The sequence below is a fragment of the Perissodus microlepis genome, chromosome 20 (assembly GCF_051167445.1).
Source record: "Perissodus microlepis isolate ML-2025 ecotype Zambia chromosome 20, ASM5116744v1, whole genome shotgun sequence".
Lineage (NCBI taxonomy): Eukaryota > Metazoa > Chordata > Actinopteri > Cichliformes > Cichlidae > Perissodus > Perissodus microlepis.
In genome coordinates this window covers 15,703,742-15,721,656 of record NC_140480.1, presented here as the reverse complement: position 1 = coordinate 15,721,656, position 17,915 = coordinate 15,703,742, and the positions used below count along the sequence as shown (strand labels likewise).

Here is a 17,915-nt window from a genome sequence, read left to right as displayed (position 1 = left end):
TCCACCAGAGGACCCAAACTAATCAGCACCAGCCTTTGTATGAGTTTTTTCTTTTTAAATCAGAGTTTTGTTAAAGCTTGGCTCTCTTTAAAGTCCCAATGGATGCTGCTGTGAATCGGCCAACCCGTCCACACTCTATAGACAGTGTAAGAAGACTGTCTACCCAAGGCTGCTTTGAGAACACCCTGAAGTTTATTTGTGAGTTTAAGCCTGGTGATGAGGAACAAGATATCAGCATGGGCTGCGAGCCGATATCAGTCACCCTCCCTGCACAGTGTAGTGTCTACCAATTGAGGCTACGCATCTGTATGGAGGTATGTAAACCTGCACTGAGTGGTCTATCGTGCAAAGGATGTTTTCCTTTTATTCTCATAGACTGTGTTGGATGTAGTTCTGGGTCTATAAAGTGAAATCGATAGCGCAGTTCCTAAAAACTAGTTTCTTTATAATGGAAGTTGGTGCTCTGGGGTGGGTGCGGTGCAGACTGGTCTGTTCGCAAAATAAATTCAAGCTTAGAGAAGTCAATAAATGTGAGGTTAATGCTCACCTTAGTAAACATTTTCCCATTGAGCTTTTGGTTTGCTAGTACAGCACGAAGAACATTATGGTCTCACTGAGGGTACAATAAACAATAAAGCAGAGTATGATTAAGAATGTAGCAAATTCATTACAGTCAATAACACATGTGCCCATAACCAAGTCCATCCCTTGTTTGGGGTGGCTGCAGAGTGGGTCATCAACTAAAGTTGGTGGTTGAATACTCGGCTGCTTCAGTCTCCAAATATCCTCGGGCAAGGAGACTGGATCCAAGTTGCACTCTGGTGCACCCACTGAATTTGTGTGAATGTTAGATAGAAAGCTCTTATGGAGGAAAAAAACATTTTAAAAAGTTTATAAGTGAATCAGGCAAGTTGTCTAAAGCACGCAGGTAGACAAGCGCTATATAAGAAAGTCCATTTACCTTTGTGGTTGAATCAGGAAATCCATTAAATATAAAAATCTGCCAAATGAAATATCTGTAGCTGTGTGCCATAGTCACCCTCTGTGAAAAAGGAAGCAGCTAAAAGAAGTTTCTACGTTGCTTTATCGTCAAACCGTACATGGGAACTATCAACTGATTTAGCTGGCTTCTAAAATATTATGTATTTTCAGCTAAAAGGCAAATGTTAGCTAATATGCTAAACTAAGATTGCATGCTCATATGACATGGTATTGCATAGTCCCACTAGCAGCTATTTACAGTATAGCTGTCCGTGTGCCTCATGCTTAAGCATTTACAGTACTGTTAAAAACGAAGAATTTCAGAAACCCTGGCGAAAAAAAATTATAAGGAAGCATTTTTTTCCCAAGATGCCACCACAGTAGGCAGCTTGTTACTCAGCTCCCAGCTTGAGGTAACGCACAAATTTCCCCGCCGTGGGATCAATAAAGTGTTATCCCATCTTCTTGCTCTTTGGAGCAAAATATAATGAAATGATGGGGGGATCAAGACATTTGCGCAACACTGTATTCAGACTACAGTAATCAAAAATTGTATGTATTTATTTTTTCATGTATATGACTCTATGCCTTCAGGCACAGGAGCAAAACTGCCACCCAGACCCTTTTGCAATATTGGACCCCGAGAAATACAGCCTGCTCTATGCCAGGGGTGGCGACTGGTATGAAGCCTACGATGACTGTCAGGTTATCCGGACATTAGACATTCCATGGTCACGTAATGACCCTCATTGCCTATCAGCACACATAATAGTAAAACCGCCTGTGGCAGTTGATCCAGAGGAGAACAAGAAACAACAGCAGTGCCTGACTTATCTGATCGGACATGACCTGGAGAAAGAAGCATCTGATAGACTTGGTGAGCTCACCTTCACCCGTCGGAAACTGGCATCTGCTAGGAAACAAGAGCTGAAGAAACGGGATGACAAGTTGTATGCCACAGAGCCTTGGATAACGCATACCGCCTTACCAGAAGAACTACAAGAATGGCGGAACAGAGACTTTCCTGTCACTTTCCACTACATGAGCAGGATCAGCTTCAGCATAAAGGCTGACCTCAGCACAACACCAGAACTTCTTCTTAAAGTTTTTGAAAGGGTGATGAATGACCGAGGGATTAAATACGATGGGCCTGACAATCTCGTGTTGAAAGTTGCAGGCAGGGAGGAGTTTTTATCTGGAGACTACGCCCTGAACGATTTCCTCTGGGTGCGACAGTGCCTGAAAACCAACCAAGAGCTTCACCTCTTTGTTGTCCCCGTGTCGCAGCTTCCCTCGGAGGCTGTCAAATTTGTGGACTGGCCACTTGTTGATGGTTTTAGCGGCCAGTTCAGTTCCCACAATGATCTCAGCCTTAAAGGGAAGGATTTGGATGACATCTTCATGATATCCTTGTGGGACTGCAACAGAAATTTCAGAGTCAAATTGCTTGGATTTGATATCCCACAACTTCCAAGCAAATGCCCTCAGTCTGTTTATGTTGAAGCATCCATACTCCATGGTAACAAGGTCCTCTCTTCAGTGTCCTCCATTCCCAAGCCCTTTTCAGATGAAGTGCTGTGGAATGAGTGGCTGGACTTTGATGTTCTCATTAGGGATCTGCCACGTGGAGCTAAGCTGGGTCTCACTATTAACGAAAGTCCTAGTGACATGTCTGCAGCAACAAAAGTGCCATCGCCTTCAAGCAACAAAACAATAGACTTGCTGAAAGGGAGAGGAAAAGTGCTCTACTTTGTCAACCTACTCCTCATAGATCACAGGTGCGGATTTTTGTTTTATTTAACCAAAATATCTTTATTAACAGTATAAGGGAAAAACACACATAAGCAGTTAGTTATAAAACTGTCATTTAAAAATCTCCGCTCTCCTGTCAAGTCATGCTTAGTTTGTAGTGTTAGCCAGTTATTAATTAAGTATACCAATAATATCCAAAATATGATACCATGGTAACACGACAAATCTGAGTAACAATGACAAACATTTCACAAAGATAATACACACAAAAGTTGCAGTGTTGGATGTTTATGCCATTTCAGTGCCCAGTTCTTGCACATGCTTATTTTCCATTTGGTGTACTACGCCACAATATCACGGCAAAGCATGTAATAGGCACGCCGGTCCACCGTGTCCATTTCACGCTTTTCAGTACCAGCAGGGGGAGATAATATATTTAAAGCCATAAAGTCGCTAGTGACCTATGATTAACCGATTAAGCTAGGTGGCTTATATGTATTACGTGTAAATGTGTTAGTAATGTCTGTGTAAATGCTTTTATTAATAAATTTTTTGTTGGCTTGAAATAAAATATCACCCTCTGCTGTAACTGAAGCTTACTGCAACTTCTGCATTCGTGTACATTTCCTGCTATTGAGAGGCAAAGCATCAAATGACACTGTGCACCGGTGTGTCTATTACAGGTTTTGCCGTGATAGATTTCAGGCACACAAGAAACTTTAATATTTGAATTTGCTAAATAGGATGTTAGTATGGAATTTTAACAGGTGTGAAATTTCTGAGTTAGCTAAATTTCATCCTTTCACAGTATCTGGACTAGAGTTACAAGTCTAATCAGTTCATGAAGTAGGTTGTTTGTAAGTAGGGACCCAGTCTTTTGCAACTGCTACAAATCCATGTGTGTCCATGTGCGTGTTTTTATTTACAGCTACAAAATGTTGATAACATTTGAGTAACAGATGCATATACTTGTGTGTATGCATGTGTTGCCAACCTTAGTGTCAACATTGGTTTTGAGATCTCTATTTATTATTCATTTATTAATTTATGTTTTATTTATTACATATGTGTATTTATTATTACTCCATCTGACGTCTCAGTTTGTGCTCTTATATTCTTCATTTGAGAGAACGTCGAGACATTTCTTGCAGTACTGTAAAACAAACTATTATTTACACGGTGTTTCAACACGGGACACCACCTATCCCTGCAGGTCTGTTCTGAGCCAGGGGCCCTACACACTGCACATGTGGTCACACCCTGGCCTGGATGATGAGGCCATCACCTACCAAGCAGACAAGCTGTCAACTGCTACTAACCCAGACATAGCTGACTCCATGGCTATCAGCTTCCTTTTAGACCGCTACAGCTTTCCTGTGGTTGTCCCAAATACTGTTACCAACTCTGAATGTTCCAACTCCAGAGAACGTGAGACTCACGAATCTCATGTCCCCCCACCCTTGCCTATCAAAAGATATTCTTTGCCAGCAAACTCACTGACTGACAATGTAACTCTCAAATCCCCAACTACAGCCATCAACACCAAAAAGCCATGCCTCAGAAGGTTTCGGGAGGAGAGTGTCCGTTATGCCTCCAGTCTACCCCAGTACTTGCGTAATGTTGACTGGATGAACCGCAATTCGGTTGAAGATGTCCACTGGCTACTGGGATACTGGCAACCTGAGGAACTGGATGTAACAGTGGCATTGGAGCTACTAAGCATGGATTTTGCAGATGAGTTTGTCAGGAGACTGGCAGTGAAGAGACTGGAGAGTCTGTCAAATGATGATGTGCTGAAGTATTTGCTTCAGCTTGTGCAGGTATGTGTTTATATGAAAATTGATAAACAGATTCATTCATATTGCCTGACGCGCAAAACGTCATCTGGAATAATTAAACTACTATAAGCGACCTGTTTAGTTTGCAAAGTGAATCTGTCTTTATTCCACTCCCCATTCTATTGAACACCAGGACTGTATGTGTTGCTTTTTTTATTACAATTACAATACATAAAAAAAAAATCATGATTACTGCTAATCTAAACTGGCAAATGATTTCCCTGAAGCCACAGACTTGTTTCAAAATGTTCTCTTAGAGTCTGTGTGGAATGCATCACCAATGCAATGACATTTATCAGATTTTACTGGTTACATTAGCCATCACCCACTTATCCATCTCTTCTCTGACAGCTTTCATTTTGCTTCATGTTTTATTTTCCCTTTGACCCTTACTCCAAGATGCTTCCATTCATTTCCACATTTCTGTTCTGTTCTTTTTCATAAGGCCTAACATTCACCTTTTGTCTAAGTCATGTAAATATATCCAGTAGAATGTGAACACATTTAAGCATTTTAACCACCCCCCATCCCACTATTTAAGGATATTTGTAAAATCACTTAAAATGACTATTAAAGTGTGACAATGACCTTTTTCTTCACCTTTAACTCTTACAGATCCTAAAAGTGGAACCTTACCATGACAGTTTCCTCGCTCGGTACCTCATCCAAAGAGCTCTGCGGGTAAGTCATGAAGCATCCACTGTGACTGCAGTGTACTGACATGTACAAGGTCGTCAGCAGAATAGTTTTGCCAGACAAAATTATTATTTTTTGTCTTTTTCTAATGAAGAGAGACAAAACAAAACCTACTTAAAGAAACTAAATAATCACTTGCAGTGGTGGCTGGTGATGAGAATGGGTTAGGTAGGCTAACAAATACAATTCATAGATGGCACTGTAGCAATCGCAGCATCACATCCCTGGTTCCAAGTTACAGCCACATGTTGTCATAGTAACAGTAACAAAGACTATAGAAAAATACCCAGAATGCGCTAAGGCTAAAAAATGTACTCTCTTACACACACACACACACACACACACACACACACACACACACACACACACACACACACACACCTTCTTACTAGATATTTATGTACTAGGGATGGGTTTAAAAAAATCAACTTCCCAATTCAAATTAATTTTAAATAATCTGATATTGATTCCTTAAATCCTTAAATTACATTTTTCAAATAGAAATGTATTTTGCCGTGTATGAGACTTGCAAGAGGTTGACAAGAGAAAGCCATGCAAGAGTTAAGTGACCTGGTGCCACAAGCCTAAAGGCAGATGTTCGGCAGCTGTATTTGGATTCAAGAACTGTGAAGACAGCAAAGAGCTGGACAAAAGCAAAGCAAGGCGTGCAAAATGGAGGTGAAATACTGTGGAAAATACCACAAATCTCAGGAATAAATAAAAAGTTTAATAAAAGTTGCAATATTGTAAATGCTTTAGGATCTCTTGTTAATTTGGAAATTAATATATTTAATTTACAAAGTTTAAAGGGTTCTTTGAACAGTACATATCCAAGATAAATGATCATAATTATAATATTTCTGACTGAGTCAAAGTCAAATTGAGTCAGGACCTTGTGAATCAGAATGGAATCAGCTCTATTCTGTACACATCAGCATGTCATTTTTTCATTGCTCAGTGATGCCAGAAAAATCAATTCAAGCTCTGTGGGAATGCACTCCAGAGTACGAGACGGTATTCACAGCAAAAATAATGGTCATTATAGAAGAGCAACAGGCAACAGGCAACAGGAAGAAATTGTGCTACAGTCATTTAAGGAGAGAGAGAGAAAGGGAGAGAGAGAAGTGTCGGCGCATCTTTTTTAAAGAGAAGCTCACGCCATTGACCTCTCTGAGCCGGAAACATGTTAATCAATGGTGTTAACCATTAATCAATGGTGATTTTTGGATGACCTCTTATTCTATGCTGATGTCACGAGGATGTATTTGTGTTAATTTCAATGTTTCAGAAACAGTGCTCTGAAGTTTTTTCTTAGTCAGCATCTGCAAAAATGACTTTGCAGACTTTAACCCTGGAAATTCCACACTTCTGTCCAACACCATCATCTCACCTTTTTGGTTGTCTCTGCGTATTCACAATAGTCATCAAAAGATCAGGTTTTTGTGTGAATAAAAATAATACCTTTCATTTAAAAGTTTTTCTTTTTTCAGGTGAGTTTAATGAAGGTTTCAGTCTGCTGGAACATTAATTAATGTTTTTACACCAGTAAGATGTCGACTGCGACCAGCTCTGTTTCACGCTCTCTGACTCACTCACATCTTTCACTGCAGAGCAAAAGAATCGGACACTTCTTCTTCTGGTACATTCGCAGTGAGGTAGCAGGGTGCCCGTATTTCCGACAGCGCATGGCTGTGATTCTGGAGGCCTACCTGCTGGGCTGTGGTCAGGCCATGCTCGACAGCTTCACCCAGCAGGTCCAGGCGGTGGAGGCCCTGCAGGAGGTCGCTGTCATCATTAAAAACCTGTACCCTGACAAGACCAACCTTGATTCTACAAGTAGGGAGCATCATTTTTTTTAATTAATATATCAAAATTTTATTTTTAAAAAGCTAAAAGTATTTAATTTAGTTTTATTTCACTGGTTTTTACTGAATGTTTTATCATGGTCCAGCATCTCTATCAGATTCAGGTCAGGACTTTGACTAGGCCACTCCAAAGTCTTCATTTTGTTTCTCTTAAGCCATTCAGAGGTGGACTTGCTGGTGTGTTTTGGATCATTTTCCTGCTGCAGAGCCATGTGCACTTCAGCTTGTTTTTGTTTCAGAATGTTTAGTAGACAGCAGAATTCATGCTTTCATTTACCACAGCAAGTCTTTCAGGTCACGAGGCAGCAAAACAGGTACATAACATGTTTGGGGATCATCAAGATGTTTTCTGGCAAAACTGAACAAGCTTGTATGTTCCTTTTCATCTAGGAACTTCACCCTGCAGGCCATTTTTGTCATGCCATCTCTCACCTAACACATTTTAACATTAACAAAACTTGATCAATTCCTAAAAGAGTGAAAATGCTTTTTAAAGAGCTTAAAATAGAGTTCATATAAAGAGTCATAAAAAATATTCAGATTAATTAAAGGCAGCAAGGATGCAGATTTACCTGTTTTGTGTTTGTTTGTTTGTTTGTTGTTTTTTAATCAAAAAACAGCCACTCATCCTTGAATCCGAATTACTTTGGAACACAACAAAAGAACGTTTCTTTGGAGAATTCATTTTTTAAGATAGAAATTTAAAATGGACCTATTATACTTTCCTTTATGTTCTGTTATATAATACTCTCATAATTCAGGTTTTAAATGTAAGCTCCACGGGCTTCTCAGTAAAAGTCCTTGAGCCTCTGCATCTGAATGCAAGCTGAAATACTTTCCTTGTTTTTATGTTCTTGCATGGTGCGTGACAAAAGCATTTCATTTTGGAAAGGCCATTTTTAAGATGACCTATTAAACTTCCCTCTATTTTACCTCTGCCAAGGAATTTATGTTTGTGCTATCGTTTAGGTGCACCCACGTCATTCTGTCTGTAAACACAATACAACTCCTCTCTGGCTCTGCCAATGTCATGTAGGTACATTTAAAAAAACAAAAAAACCCAAAAAACAAATAAAATGAAATTCATTAAAAGTAAATCCCTTCATACTAAACACAGCCCAGAGAGTGAGCTACCTTGGCAGAGGCACTCTCTGATTGCTTCTTGTTAATTATGGTTATGTCTTTTTATGTTCTTGCATGTTATTGTTTCCAAGTTACTACATTATTATTTATCTACCAGCTGTAGATAGCTGTAGCAAAGCTTTGCATGTAACTTTGAATGTACTTTGGAAAAGCTTCTTCCAGCTGCCCTCGTGTTGAGTTCCATTTTAATATACATGAAGAAATCCCATCTGTGTATGGCTAGGTATGGCTGGGTTCCTGTATGTAGATGAAGTAGTGCTGCACACCTAGTGTTCATCAGCTGATGAATAACAGAAGCTCTATCCCTACCTAGGCTAGGAAAGACATCCTTGAAATGCATTAGATGTTTTTATAGCAACTTTTCAGAAGCCAAGGACTCTAATCCCCAAAAGCAGCTGTTGTTTCACTGTTAAACCACTTCACTAAATTATATCTGTTGATCTTGTTGTAGCTCCCTTTCGGCTTCAGGAACTTCTTAGAGACAGTAACCTGCCAAATGAATTCTTGCTGCCCTTTGACCCTCGCATTAAATGTGGAAGGATCCTGGTAAGCTTTGCTGGCTTTCTGTCTCTATTTGTACATTGAGCTTTAGGGTTATGTGAAAGTGTGGTGAATAAAAAAATGTTGGGTATATTTTTATATATTGCATTTGAGCATTTTGTGTGTGGTTTAGTCTTATATTCTAAGTTTACTATATGCATTATTTATAAACAATGCAAGAGGTTGACCTTTTGATGAAAAGGTCAACCTCTTTGTGATGATGTTTCAGGTTAAGAACTGGAGACAGATAGATGTGCACATTACTTGGTCAGGCTTGTAGTTTTGTACATAGTTGAGGAAATGTTATCAATTTCTTCAGTACAATTATTATAGTAGACCACTGTGAATTCCTCCTTGGCCTGTTTTTGTTTTTTGCATCACATTTTCTGTCTGCTTCATATAATTCAAGTATAATTACTTACTTGAACTTTTCTTCAACATAAATTTGTTACTTATTCTGTTTTTCCTGATTACAATAAGTACACCACAGTAAAGTAGCTATATGTAATCTTTTGTTGTTGTTGTTGATTAAATCAAAAAGGCTGTGGTGAAGAAAAATATCCCACACAAACAAAACGGTCTGCTTTACTTCTCTGTGATGTAGCTCGATAAATGCAAAGTAATGGCCTCAAAGAAGAAGCCTCTGTGGCTGGAGTTCTCTCCCATGCCATCGCCTACCTCCGCCACACCTGTTGGAATAATCTTCAAAGAGGGGGATGACCTTAGACAGGACATGCTGGTCATTCAGGTCAGACAGATCTTTTGTTACTTTGATTACTTGAATTCTCTTCCTCAAATAAGAATACTGATTTTTTTTGTGTGAATATATTTCCTACATGCTTGGAAAAAGGTGAATATACAGTACTTCATACTTCCATCATACGGTACTTCATACTTATCTGACCAACCCTTATATTTAAAATTCATATAAATAACTACGTATCTTTTTCTGCGCTGCTCCTTTATTTGTCCCTCGGGGCTTAGTTCTTGGACCAGTTCAGTTTTTCATTTTTTGTGTTGCTCCTAGGTTATATACTTAACAGGTTTGGTATGCCCAAAATACACAACTTTACTTTTCTGCTAAAAAACCTCAAGTCTATTGTAGTTTTACATCAGGTTGAAAAGACACATGAACGTTTGCATATTTCTGTTTAGGCACTGGTGCTGATGGACTCCATCTGGAAGGAGAAATCCCTGGACCTCAATCTTGTTCCATATGGCTGCATCTCCACTGGAAAAAACATAGGTATCAGCATCAGTGTGCTTTAATAGTGTCCACAGTTGGTACTGGATGGCTCTTTTTAGTAGTGGTTGTTGAAGTTATACTTAATATAATTTACTAATCAGTTAATAGCTTGTTTACAGAGTCAGCAAAAGTACACACATTCTGTACTTAACTAGAAGTACAGATATTGGTGTTAAAAAATACTCCAGTGAAAGCTGAATTACTGATTTAACGCCTTTACTCAAGTAAAAGTGAAAGAGTACAGGCTCTGAAATGTATCGGCTATATTATTGTAATACAAAAATAATATTAGTACATGAAGATAAAAATGTTATTCAAATCTAAATTCTACTTCTTCATCATCATCTCAATCTGTTATTTAGGACACAAGCAGTGAAAGAGAAAATAAATAAATGGGGGCTGATCTGTTGTAGTGGCTCAGCGTGGGGAAAATACTGACAGCCCACAATGATTTCTAATGTCAGCTCCAGGAGATTTTCTTAGTGGACAAGCTGTGATCAGCGGACATGCAGATCACAGCTCTGAGGTTACTCATAATGAATACGTTGCCCAAATTAGACATCTTACGTAAGCTTTACTTTAGGCAACTGAGAACTAATTAGATTTTACACTGTGTAAAGACTGAATCCAGTGACTGACCACCACAGCCACTGTGTTTCAGTCCAAAACAGTACTTTACTGTCAATTCACCACATTAATACAAGGTAACCTGTTTATCCTGAGCAAAACTACCCAGAATTTTCATGCAACGTTTCAATAACACAAATTTGCTATGCTTAGTTTGTTTTGCAGGACATTTCACAAAATTAAAATACATAAATTATCAAAACACATCACATACAAATCCAATATGTGACTAAAATTATGACATCGCAAGTAAGCATTAAATTTGCAGTTTATCATTTGTCACTGAGCAGTCCTTACAGCTTACATCTTTTTCCATGAGTGAAGTTAGCTCTCAATGTTTTCTCTTCCTGGAAATGCAGTAGATGAAGCAACAAACTGTTTGTACGTTTGTTGAGCTGATAGAAACATTGTAAAAACTTTATGTGTTGTAGAAACAGTTCTCCCTTTATGCACCATTGCTATTAGCTAGATGCTGACCACAACATAAAGACACCGGCACTTGTTCCGTCCCACTTAACCCCCGAATATAAACGCTATAAATGATGAACCTAAAGTAATGAGCCTGTTCTGAAAATGTAAGGAGCAGAAAGTACAGACATTTGTTTAAAAATGTAAGCAGTAAAAAAAACGGTCAGAAAAATAACCAGAAGAGAACAGAATACCCCTTTATTGTCACTGTGTATATAAATAGTCAAATTCAATTCAATTTTATTTATACAGCACCAAATCACAACAACGGGTGCCTCAAGGCACTTTATATTGTAAGGTAGACCCTACAATAATACATACAGAGAAAAACCCAACAATCATATTAACCCTTATGAGCAAGCACTTTGGCGACAGTAGGAGGTTGAAATAAATAGCAAACAGGAGACATATAGAGAAATATTTACAAAAAAAGAGAAAATTACACATTGGACAGTTGTAGGTGAGTCTGGAGATGTGGGACCTGATTGACCTGAGGCCCCGACCAGAGGCAGCGGGTTAAACTAGTGGTGGGTGAGGTACAAGGGGTCACCTGTGATGCCCCTAGTTTTCCTAAGACAGGAGGATCTGGAGATGGTCTCCTGGAGTGGCAGAAGGCAGATAATGATTTTTTTGGGCGGTGTTAATTACCCTCTGCACAGCCTTCCTGTTCTCAATAGTGTCCCCTGCATAACAAACACCCAGGCAGCAGGAGAGCACGCTCTCCACTGTGGAGCGGTAGAAGGCCAGAAGCCAGGTTATTCTTCTTTAGGACACGGAGGAAGTGCAGCCACTGCTGAGCCTTCTTTACCAGGTTGTTGGTGTTGTTGGTCTAGGTGAGATCAGCGGAGATGTGGGTGCCAGAAACCTGAAGGTGGAGACAGATTCCACCTTTTCTCCTTTTAAAATGAGAGGGGAGTGGATCCATCTCTGATCAGTAAACCGAACAGAGAACAATCTAAACCTTAGAATGTCCAAAATGTTCAAATTGGACTCGTTCTTTTATTATATTTGACCTGAAATAAGTGACTGAGCCCATAAATTCATCATGAAAGTGTTTACGAAAGGCAGGGCCTAGGACATTTTTATAAGACTTTTCACAACCAATCGCCCAAAATTTTTATTTATACATGTTGTTATGGGGTTTTCTGTATAGTATTTTATCAATTTACCAATTTAACCTATGACCAGTTTACTATAATAAATTATGTAACATGCCTGCTTATTGGACTGTGGGAGGGAAAAAAGCACCCACCCACATGGCAGAGGATCAACATGCAACCACTGCACCTGCACAGTGTCATGTTTTTTGTAACAGTGTTTTGTGAGAGGGCTTTTCCCCCCCTGGAATTAGGTTTCTGTGTTTGAAGTTTAAAACACATGTTTAAAGGTGAAGCACAAAATGAAAATGTTCTTGTCATCAGGCATGATTGAGATTGTGAGGAATGCAACAACGATCGCTGCGGTCCAGAGGAGCCAAGGAGGAGCAACTGGCGCCTTCAAAAACAATGCTCTGTTTGAGTGGCTCAAGTCCAAGTGTCCACTACAGGAAATTGTGAGTAAATCAAAAGCAATCGCAGGTCCTTTCTGTTGTTTCCCTCAGTAATAAGAAAAAAAACCCAACTAAAACGTGAAACTGTTGTGATTTTATTTGACTGCAGCACTTCAAGAACGTGGAGAGATTTGTGAATTCCTGTGCTGGTTACTGTGTGGCCACATATGTACTGGGTATAGGCGATCGACACAATGATAACATCATGATCAGAGAAGACGGTAAGCAGCACAAATCACTGAAAACACCTTATTGGCTACTGTTATCACATGTTATTTACTGATTTGTTATTATCCTCTTATGATATGACAGATGCTTTTTGTCCTCTAAAACAAGCTGCATGATAAAATGAATTCATGAATGAACAAATTAACTGATAATTAGAAAAAACTGAAGTAATCTTGCCTCTCAGGGAACTTGTTTCACATTGACTTCGGACACATCCTGGGTAACAGGAAGCACTTTCTTGGCGTGAAAAGGGAGCGAGCACCTTTCGTCCTCACACCTGACTTCCTGTATGTCATGGGCAGGGTCGATGGTCGCAACAGCCTCTACTTTCAGCGTTTTAGGGTAAGATGGCTTTATTATTTGTCCAGCTTTGCATGAAAATGTTTTAACAGGTCCCATAAATAGTCAGCTTCTCGGTGGATTTCAACCTTTTACCTTAGTAATTCGTTGTGGCAGTCAGGATCAAGACGTTAGTTCTCTTAGTTCTTTTGTCCATAAACAGCTGTCCAAGGTAAGCGTAGAAGGAAAAGTTCAGAGAAATTCTCCATCCATCCATCCATCCATCTTCTGCTTCCGGGGCCGAGTCACGGGGGCAGCAGCCCAAGCAGAGAAGCCCAGACCGCCCTCTCCCCAGCCACCTTCTCCAGCTTGTCCAAGGGATCACCAAGGCGTTCCCAGGGTCCTGGGTCTGCCCTCCTCCTGGTGGGACATGCCCTGAACACCTCACCCAGGAGGCGCCCAGGAGCCATCCTTGTCAGATGCCCAAACCACCTCAACTGGCTCCTTTCGATGTGGAGGAGTAGCGGCTCTACTCTGAGCCCCTCCCGGATGGCTGAACTACTCACCCTGTCTCTCAGAGAGGCCAGCCACCCTTCGGAGGAAGCCCATTTCTGCCGCTTGTATCCGCAATCTCGTTCTTTCGGTCACTACCCACAGCTCGTGACCATAGGTGAGGGTAGGGACGTAGATCGACCGGTAAATTGACAGCTTTGCTTTTACACTCAGCTCTATCTTCAACACAACAGACCAGTGCAGCGTCCGCATCACTGCAGCAGCAGTGATATATCTGTCTGTCGATCGCCCGCTCCCTTCTCCCGTCACTCGTGAACGACACCCGAAGATACTTACACTCTTCTACTTGGAGGAAGAACTCGTCCCTGACCCGAAGTGGGCACTCCACCCTTTTCCGGCTAGGACCATGGCCTCAGATTTGGAGGTGCTGATTCTCATTCCCACCTCTTCACACTCAGTTTATGAACCATTCCAAAGCGAGCTGGAGGCCATCACCTGATGAATCCCACAGAACCACATCATCCGCAAAAAGCAGAGATGAGATTCTGACACCACCTAGCACCTAGGTGAAAGGTGAGGTGACCACCTAGAAATCCTATGCATAAAAATTACAAACAGAATCTGTGACAAAGAGCAGCCCTGCGGAGCCCATCACCACCTAGGAACGAGTCCGTCTTATTGCCATGCGGGCCCCCCTCCGCGAATTGCTACCTTACCGTGGTGGAGGAGTTTGTGTATCCCAGGGATCCCAAGGGCTATGTTGTCTGGCAAAATTGGTCCTGGGTGAGGGACCAGACAAAGAGCGATTCAGAAGACCTCTATGAGAAGACCATCAAGGGAACAGTTCACCCTGCCTGGGATAGGGTTACCGGGACCGGCTGGAGCCAGGCCCAGGGAGGCTGCCCGAGGGGGAGTGCCTGGTCGGGCCTTAGTCCATGGGGCCCGGCCGGGCTCACTCCGAAAGAGGGGCATGGGCCCATCTTCCTGCAGGCCCACCAACCGCAGGAGGCACCGTAGGGGTCAGGTGCATAGTGAGCTGGGCGGCAGCCAGAACCGGAGGTGTCCTAATACCAAGACAAGACCAAGAAATTCTAATTTCCTAGTATAATTCAAACTTTATTCAATTTTGTTCAATGATGAAAGCATGCAGTCGTGGCCCAACTCCAACAAAATAGGCCTAAATAATGGGACAAAATTCTGATGTGTGTTCCTCTCTCTTAACAGAATGCTTTTCATTGAACCCAAGAAGCTCTGTTTTGATCTCATCTCAGTACAAAAATATAATTCTGACTTCTGGCTTGTCCATGCAGTCTTTATGAAACTGCAGGCAGGCTGCAGTGTTCTGATTTAAAAGCAGAGGCTTTTCTCCTTGCTGACCTGCCATTATTGAGACTTTTGATTCATGCCAATTGAGTTTATTCCAGAAGTACACACACACACACACTAATTAAAAGCAGCCTGATTCTTATTTTGGATACCACTTTTAGAATTATAGAAAAAATCTCAACTTCAGCTGTCCTTATTGTTTTATCTTTGCTTTTCTTTATTATTCTATCTTTTCTTGCCTCCAACACCCACATTAGGACACCTGCACAGAAGCATACCTCTCCCTGCGCTCCCACTCTCGTCTGTTGGTGACTCTTTTCTCCCTCATGCTGCTCACGGGCATCCCAGAGCTGAGCGCTGCAGAGGATATGCGCTACTTGCGGGTGGCGCTCCAGGAGGAGCAGAATGAGGCAGATGCCAGGGAGCACTTTCTCCAACAAATCTCTGAGTGTGAGAAGCTGGGCTGGACTGTGCAGGCCAACTTCTGGATCCACATGATGGGAGGCATCAAGTAGACTAGATACTTACATATCTATATTATTGCTAATATATATTGTAATATATCTATATCACTAAAGCACTTCTGGATGGATGCAAACTGCATTTCGTTGCACTGTACCTGTGCATGTGCAATGACAATAAAGTTGAATTCTATTCTATTCTATTCTAATGCATTTTGCTCTGCCTTAAAAATAAGTGAACGTTTTTCTGTGGAAGCTTTTTAGTTTTACAGGTGTATTTTTTTATATTTATGTAATATCGCTGAGCCTTGGGCTGTTTTTACAGGAAGTAAGGGGGTGTGAAACTGTTGTGCATAAATAATGGATATCTGTCATAATTACAGTGTAAATACTTAGAATCTGCTGTTTATTGTAAATTGTAACATCTGTAGAAGGGTTATAATTCTCATATAATACTCAAATAAAAACTAGGCTCTAAAAAAAAAGAAAAACTGAAAGGATATGGTGTACTTAGAAATATGACCACCAAAAAAATAAAAATACAGTTTAGTTTTAGTCTATGTCAGTTTGGTACACATGTTTATTAAGACTAGAGACAAACTGATTTTTAAAACCAGTACCAATACCATTATTTTGTGATTTAAAAACCCAATATGTCGGCAGATTTTTTTTTGTTATGTGGATTTATATATGACCCTTTACTGTAATGCAGTTAAAAATTAATCTTGTTTTAATGTCATAACAAGTCATGGATTACTTGTTTACTCTTGTTTTTTTCTCTTTTGATTTGTCGTGTATCAAACACATGTTGCCAAGGAAAGTTTCACAAGGCGAATGGATAGGCAAACTATGCAACATCAGCACTCATAACATAGCTGAAGAGCCAGTGATTATAAATGCAGATGTCAATATATTGGCAAATAACTAATCAATATCAGCCAGGCTCTAGTTGAGACTACATGTTGGTGAGTCATAGAGTGGTGTGTTTGTATTGTAATCCCTATTCTGACAAAAAGTTTATGTTGTGATGTAGTGGCGCTCATGCTGTACTTTGCCCCCCCCCCCCCTTTGATTGTCTGCCCCACTATCATTTATTCCAGATTGATTGCGTTTGTGTTAATACTGCATCCTTTTCTCCTGTTCTGTTTGTACCAACCTTTTGATGTTACTTTTAAACTTTTGTCACAATAAAAAAATTAAGAATAAACTTCTGAGTTAAAAGAAAAAAACATAATTCAGTAATATTTCTGAAAACTAACAACTTTATAATGATTATGTGAAAGACAAAACTCTGTCTTCTCTGTAATATTCATTTTTGAGGTTGAATGCATCATTGGGGTTGACTGAGAGCATTGTAGTTGTAAAACCAGATGAAAACGAAGATATTGTAATTTGCATATCAACTATACTTGCAGTATCAAGAGCCCACAACAATGTAAGCATTGGTAAATTCCAGTCCAAAAACTGTCCAGTGGGATGATGGGACTGTCAGTTGTCATGCATTAACAACTGTGTAGTTGTTAATGCCTTAAATTCAAGTATGGGCAGCAACAATATAGTGGTTTATAGTTGTATATATTTTAATATTGATCAGATCTCTGAATGGAGGAGCAGGTCACTGTAGTTTTTCCCAACTGAGATATTTGTGCCTATGAATAAATGATAAGTTAGATTACTTTTCTTCAGTCTGAATTGTTTGGGTAAGGTAAATAGAATCATGCATGCTGATGGAATAAAGCAGGTGGAGTAACATACATGTGGGAGTCAGTACAGAATACTGATACTGAATAAGACTGATGACAAAAGTCTAAACAACACAATATGACAGAGCTGTTGATCCAGCAAACGCAGCTCATCTTGTATGTAATTGCACTGTTAAAATGGCAATATTGAATTATATTAAAATTCATGAGGGACACCTCTACAAATTATTTCAGGAACATTGTAAAATGTTTTTGTTTTTTATAATAGCCCATGTGTAACAGTTACAGCCAAGACGAGTCAAATGCTGAACACATGGATGCAAAGTCCAAATTATGGGATACAGAAGACCAAGAAAACATGAATACACTGTAAAAAAGTATTTTAAAACATTTTAAAAAAGGAAAATACACTGAACAATAACTAGACTAGAGAATACTCCAGCCACAACTAGAACAAGACTATCTGGCAGAGACAGAATGGATCCATTTCTTCCCATTATTAACATCAGCTTCTGACCCCACCAACCATATGTTGCAGCAGAAATTGAGATAAGAGAGATAAGATCAATTTTTTTCTTCTGTTGTTCACTTTAGGTGTATCAATGGGAATTAACAGGAGCGTGGTCTTCTGCTCCTGAAGCCACCCTGCTTCAGTGCATGATATGTTGAATGCTCAGAGACGCTCTTCTGCACACCTTGG

General features: G+C 40.1%; 1 protein-coding gene across 2 annotated transcripts; it reads left to right on the top strand.

The window, feature by feature from the left end:
* On the top strand, window positions 1–16,688 carry LOC146364311 (phosphatidylinositol 4,5-bisphosphate 3-kinase catalytic subunit gamma isoform). 2 transcript variants are annotated; one of them, XM_084918146.1, is made up of 13 exons: window positions 1–314; window positions 1,576–2,759; window positions 3,947–4,161; window positions 4,267–4,553; window positions 5,187–5,252; window positions 6,878–7,103; window positions 8,727–8,821; window positions 9,420–9,563; window positions 9,971–10,061; window positions 12,578–12,708; window positions 12,815–12,926; window positions 13,118–13,275; window positions 15,309–16,688. In XM_084918146.1, exons 1-13 carry the CDS (start codon window positions 99–101, stop codon window positions 15,564–15,566), a joined length of 3,183 nt encoding a protein of 1,060 aa, XP_084774272.1. In that variant the 5' UTR covers window positions 1–98; the 3' UTR covers window positions 15,567–16,688. The 2 variants fall into 2 exon arrangements, with proteins under 2 accessions (XP_084774272.1, XP_084774271.1); XM_084918145.1 differs by having other exon boundaries at window positions 3,947–4,553.
* The last annotated feature ends 1,227 nt before the right edge of the window (window positions 16,689–17,915 follow it).

Excerpts from the sequence above, each read along its gene's own strand:
- LOC146364311 (XM_084918145.1), top strand. The coding sequence starts at position 99 with ATGGATGCTGCTGTGAATCGGCCAACCCGTCCACACTCTATAGACAGT. Across the intron at positions 7,104-8,726 it reads GACCAACCTTGATTCTACAA|CTCCCTTTCGGCTTCAGGAA; the intron begins GTAGGGAGCATC and ends ATCTTGTTGTAG. Across the intron at positions 13,276-15,308 it reads TCTACTTTCAGCGTTTTAGG|GACACCTGCACAGAAGCATA; the intron begins GTAAGATGGCTT and ends CACCCACATTAG.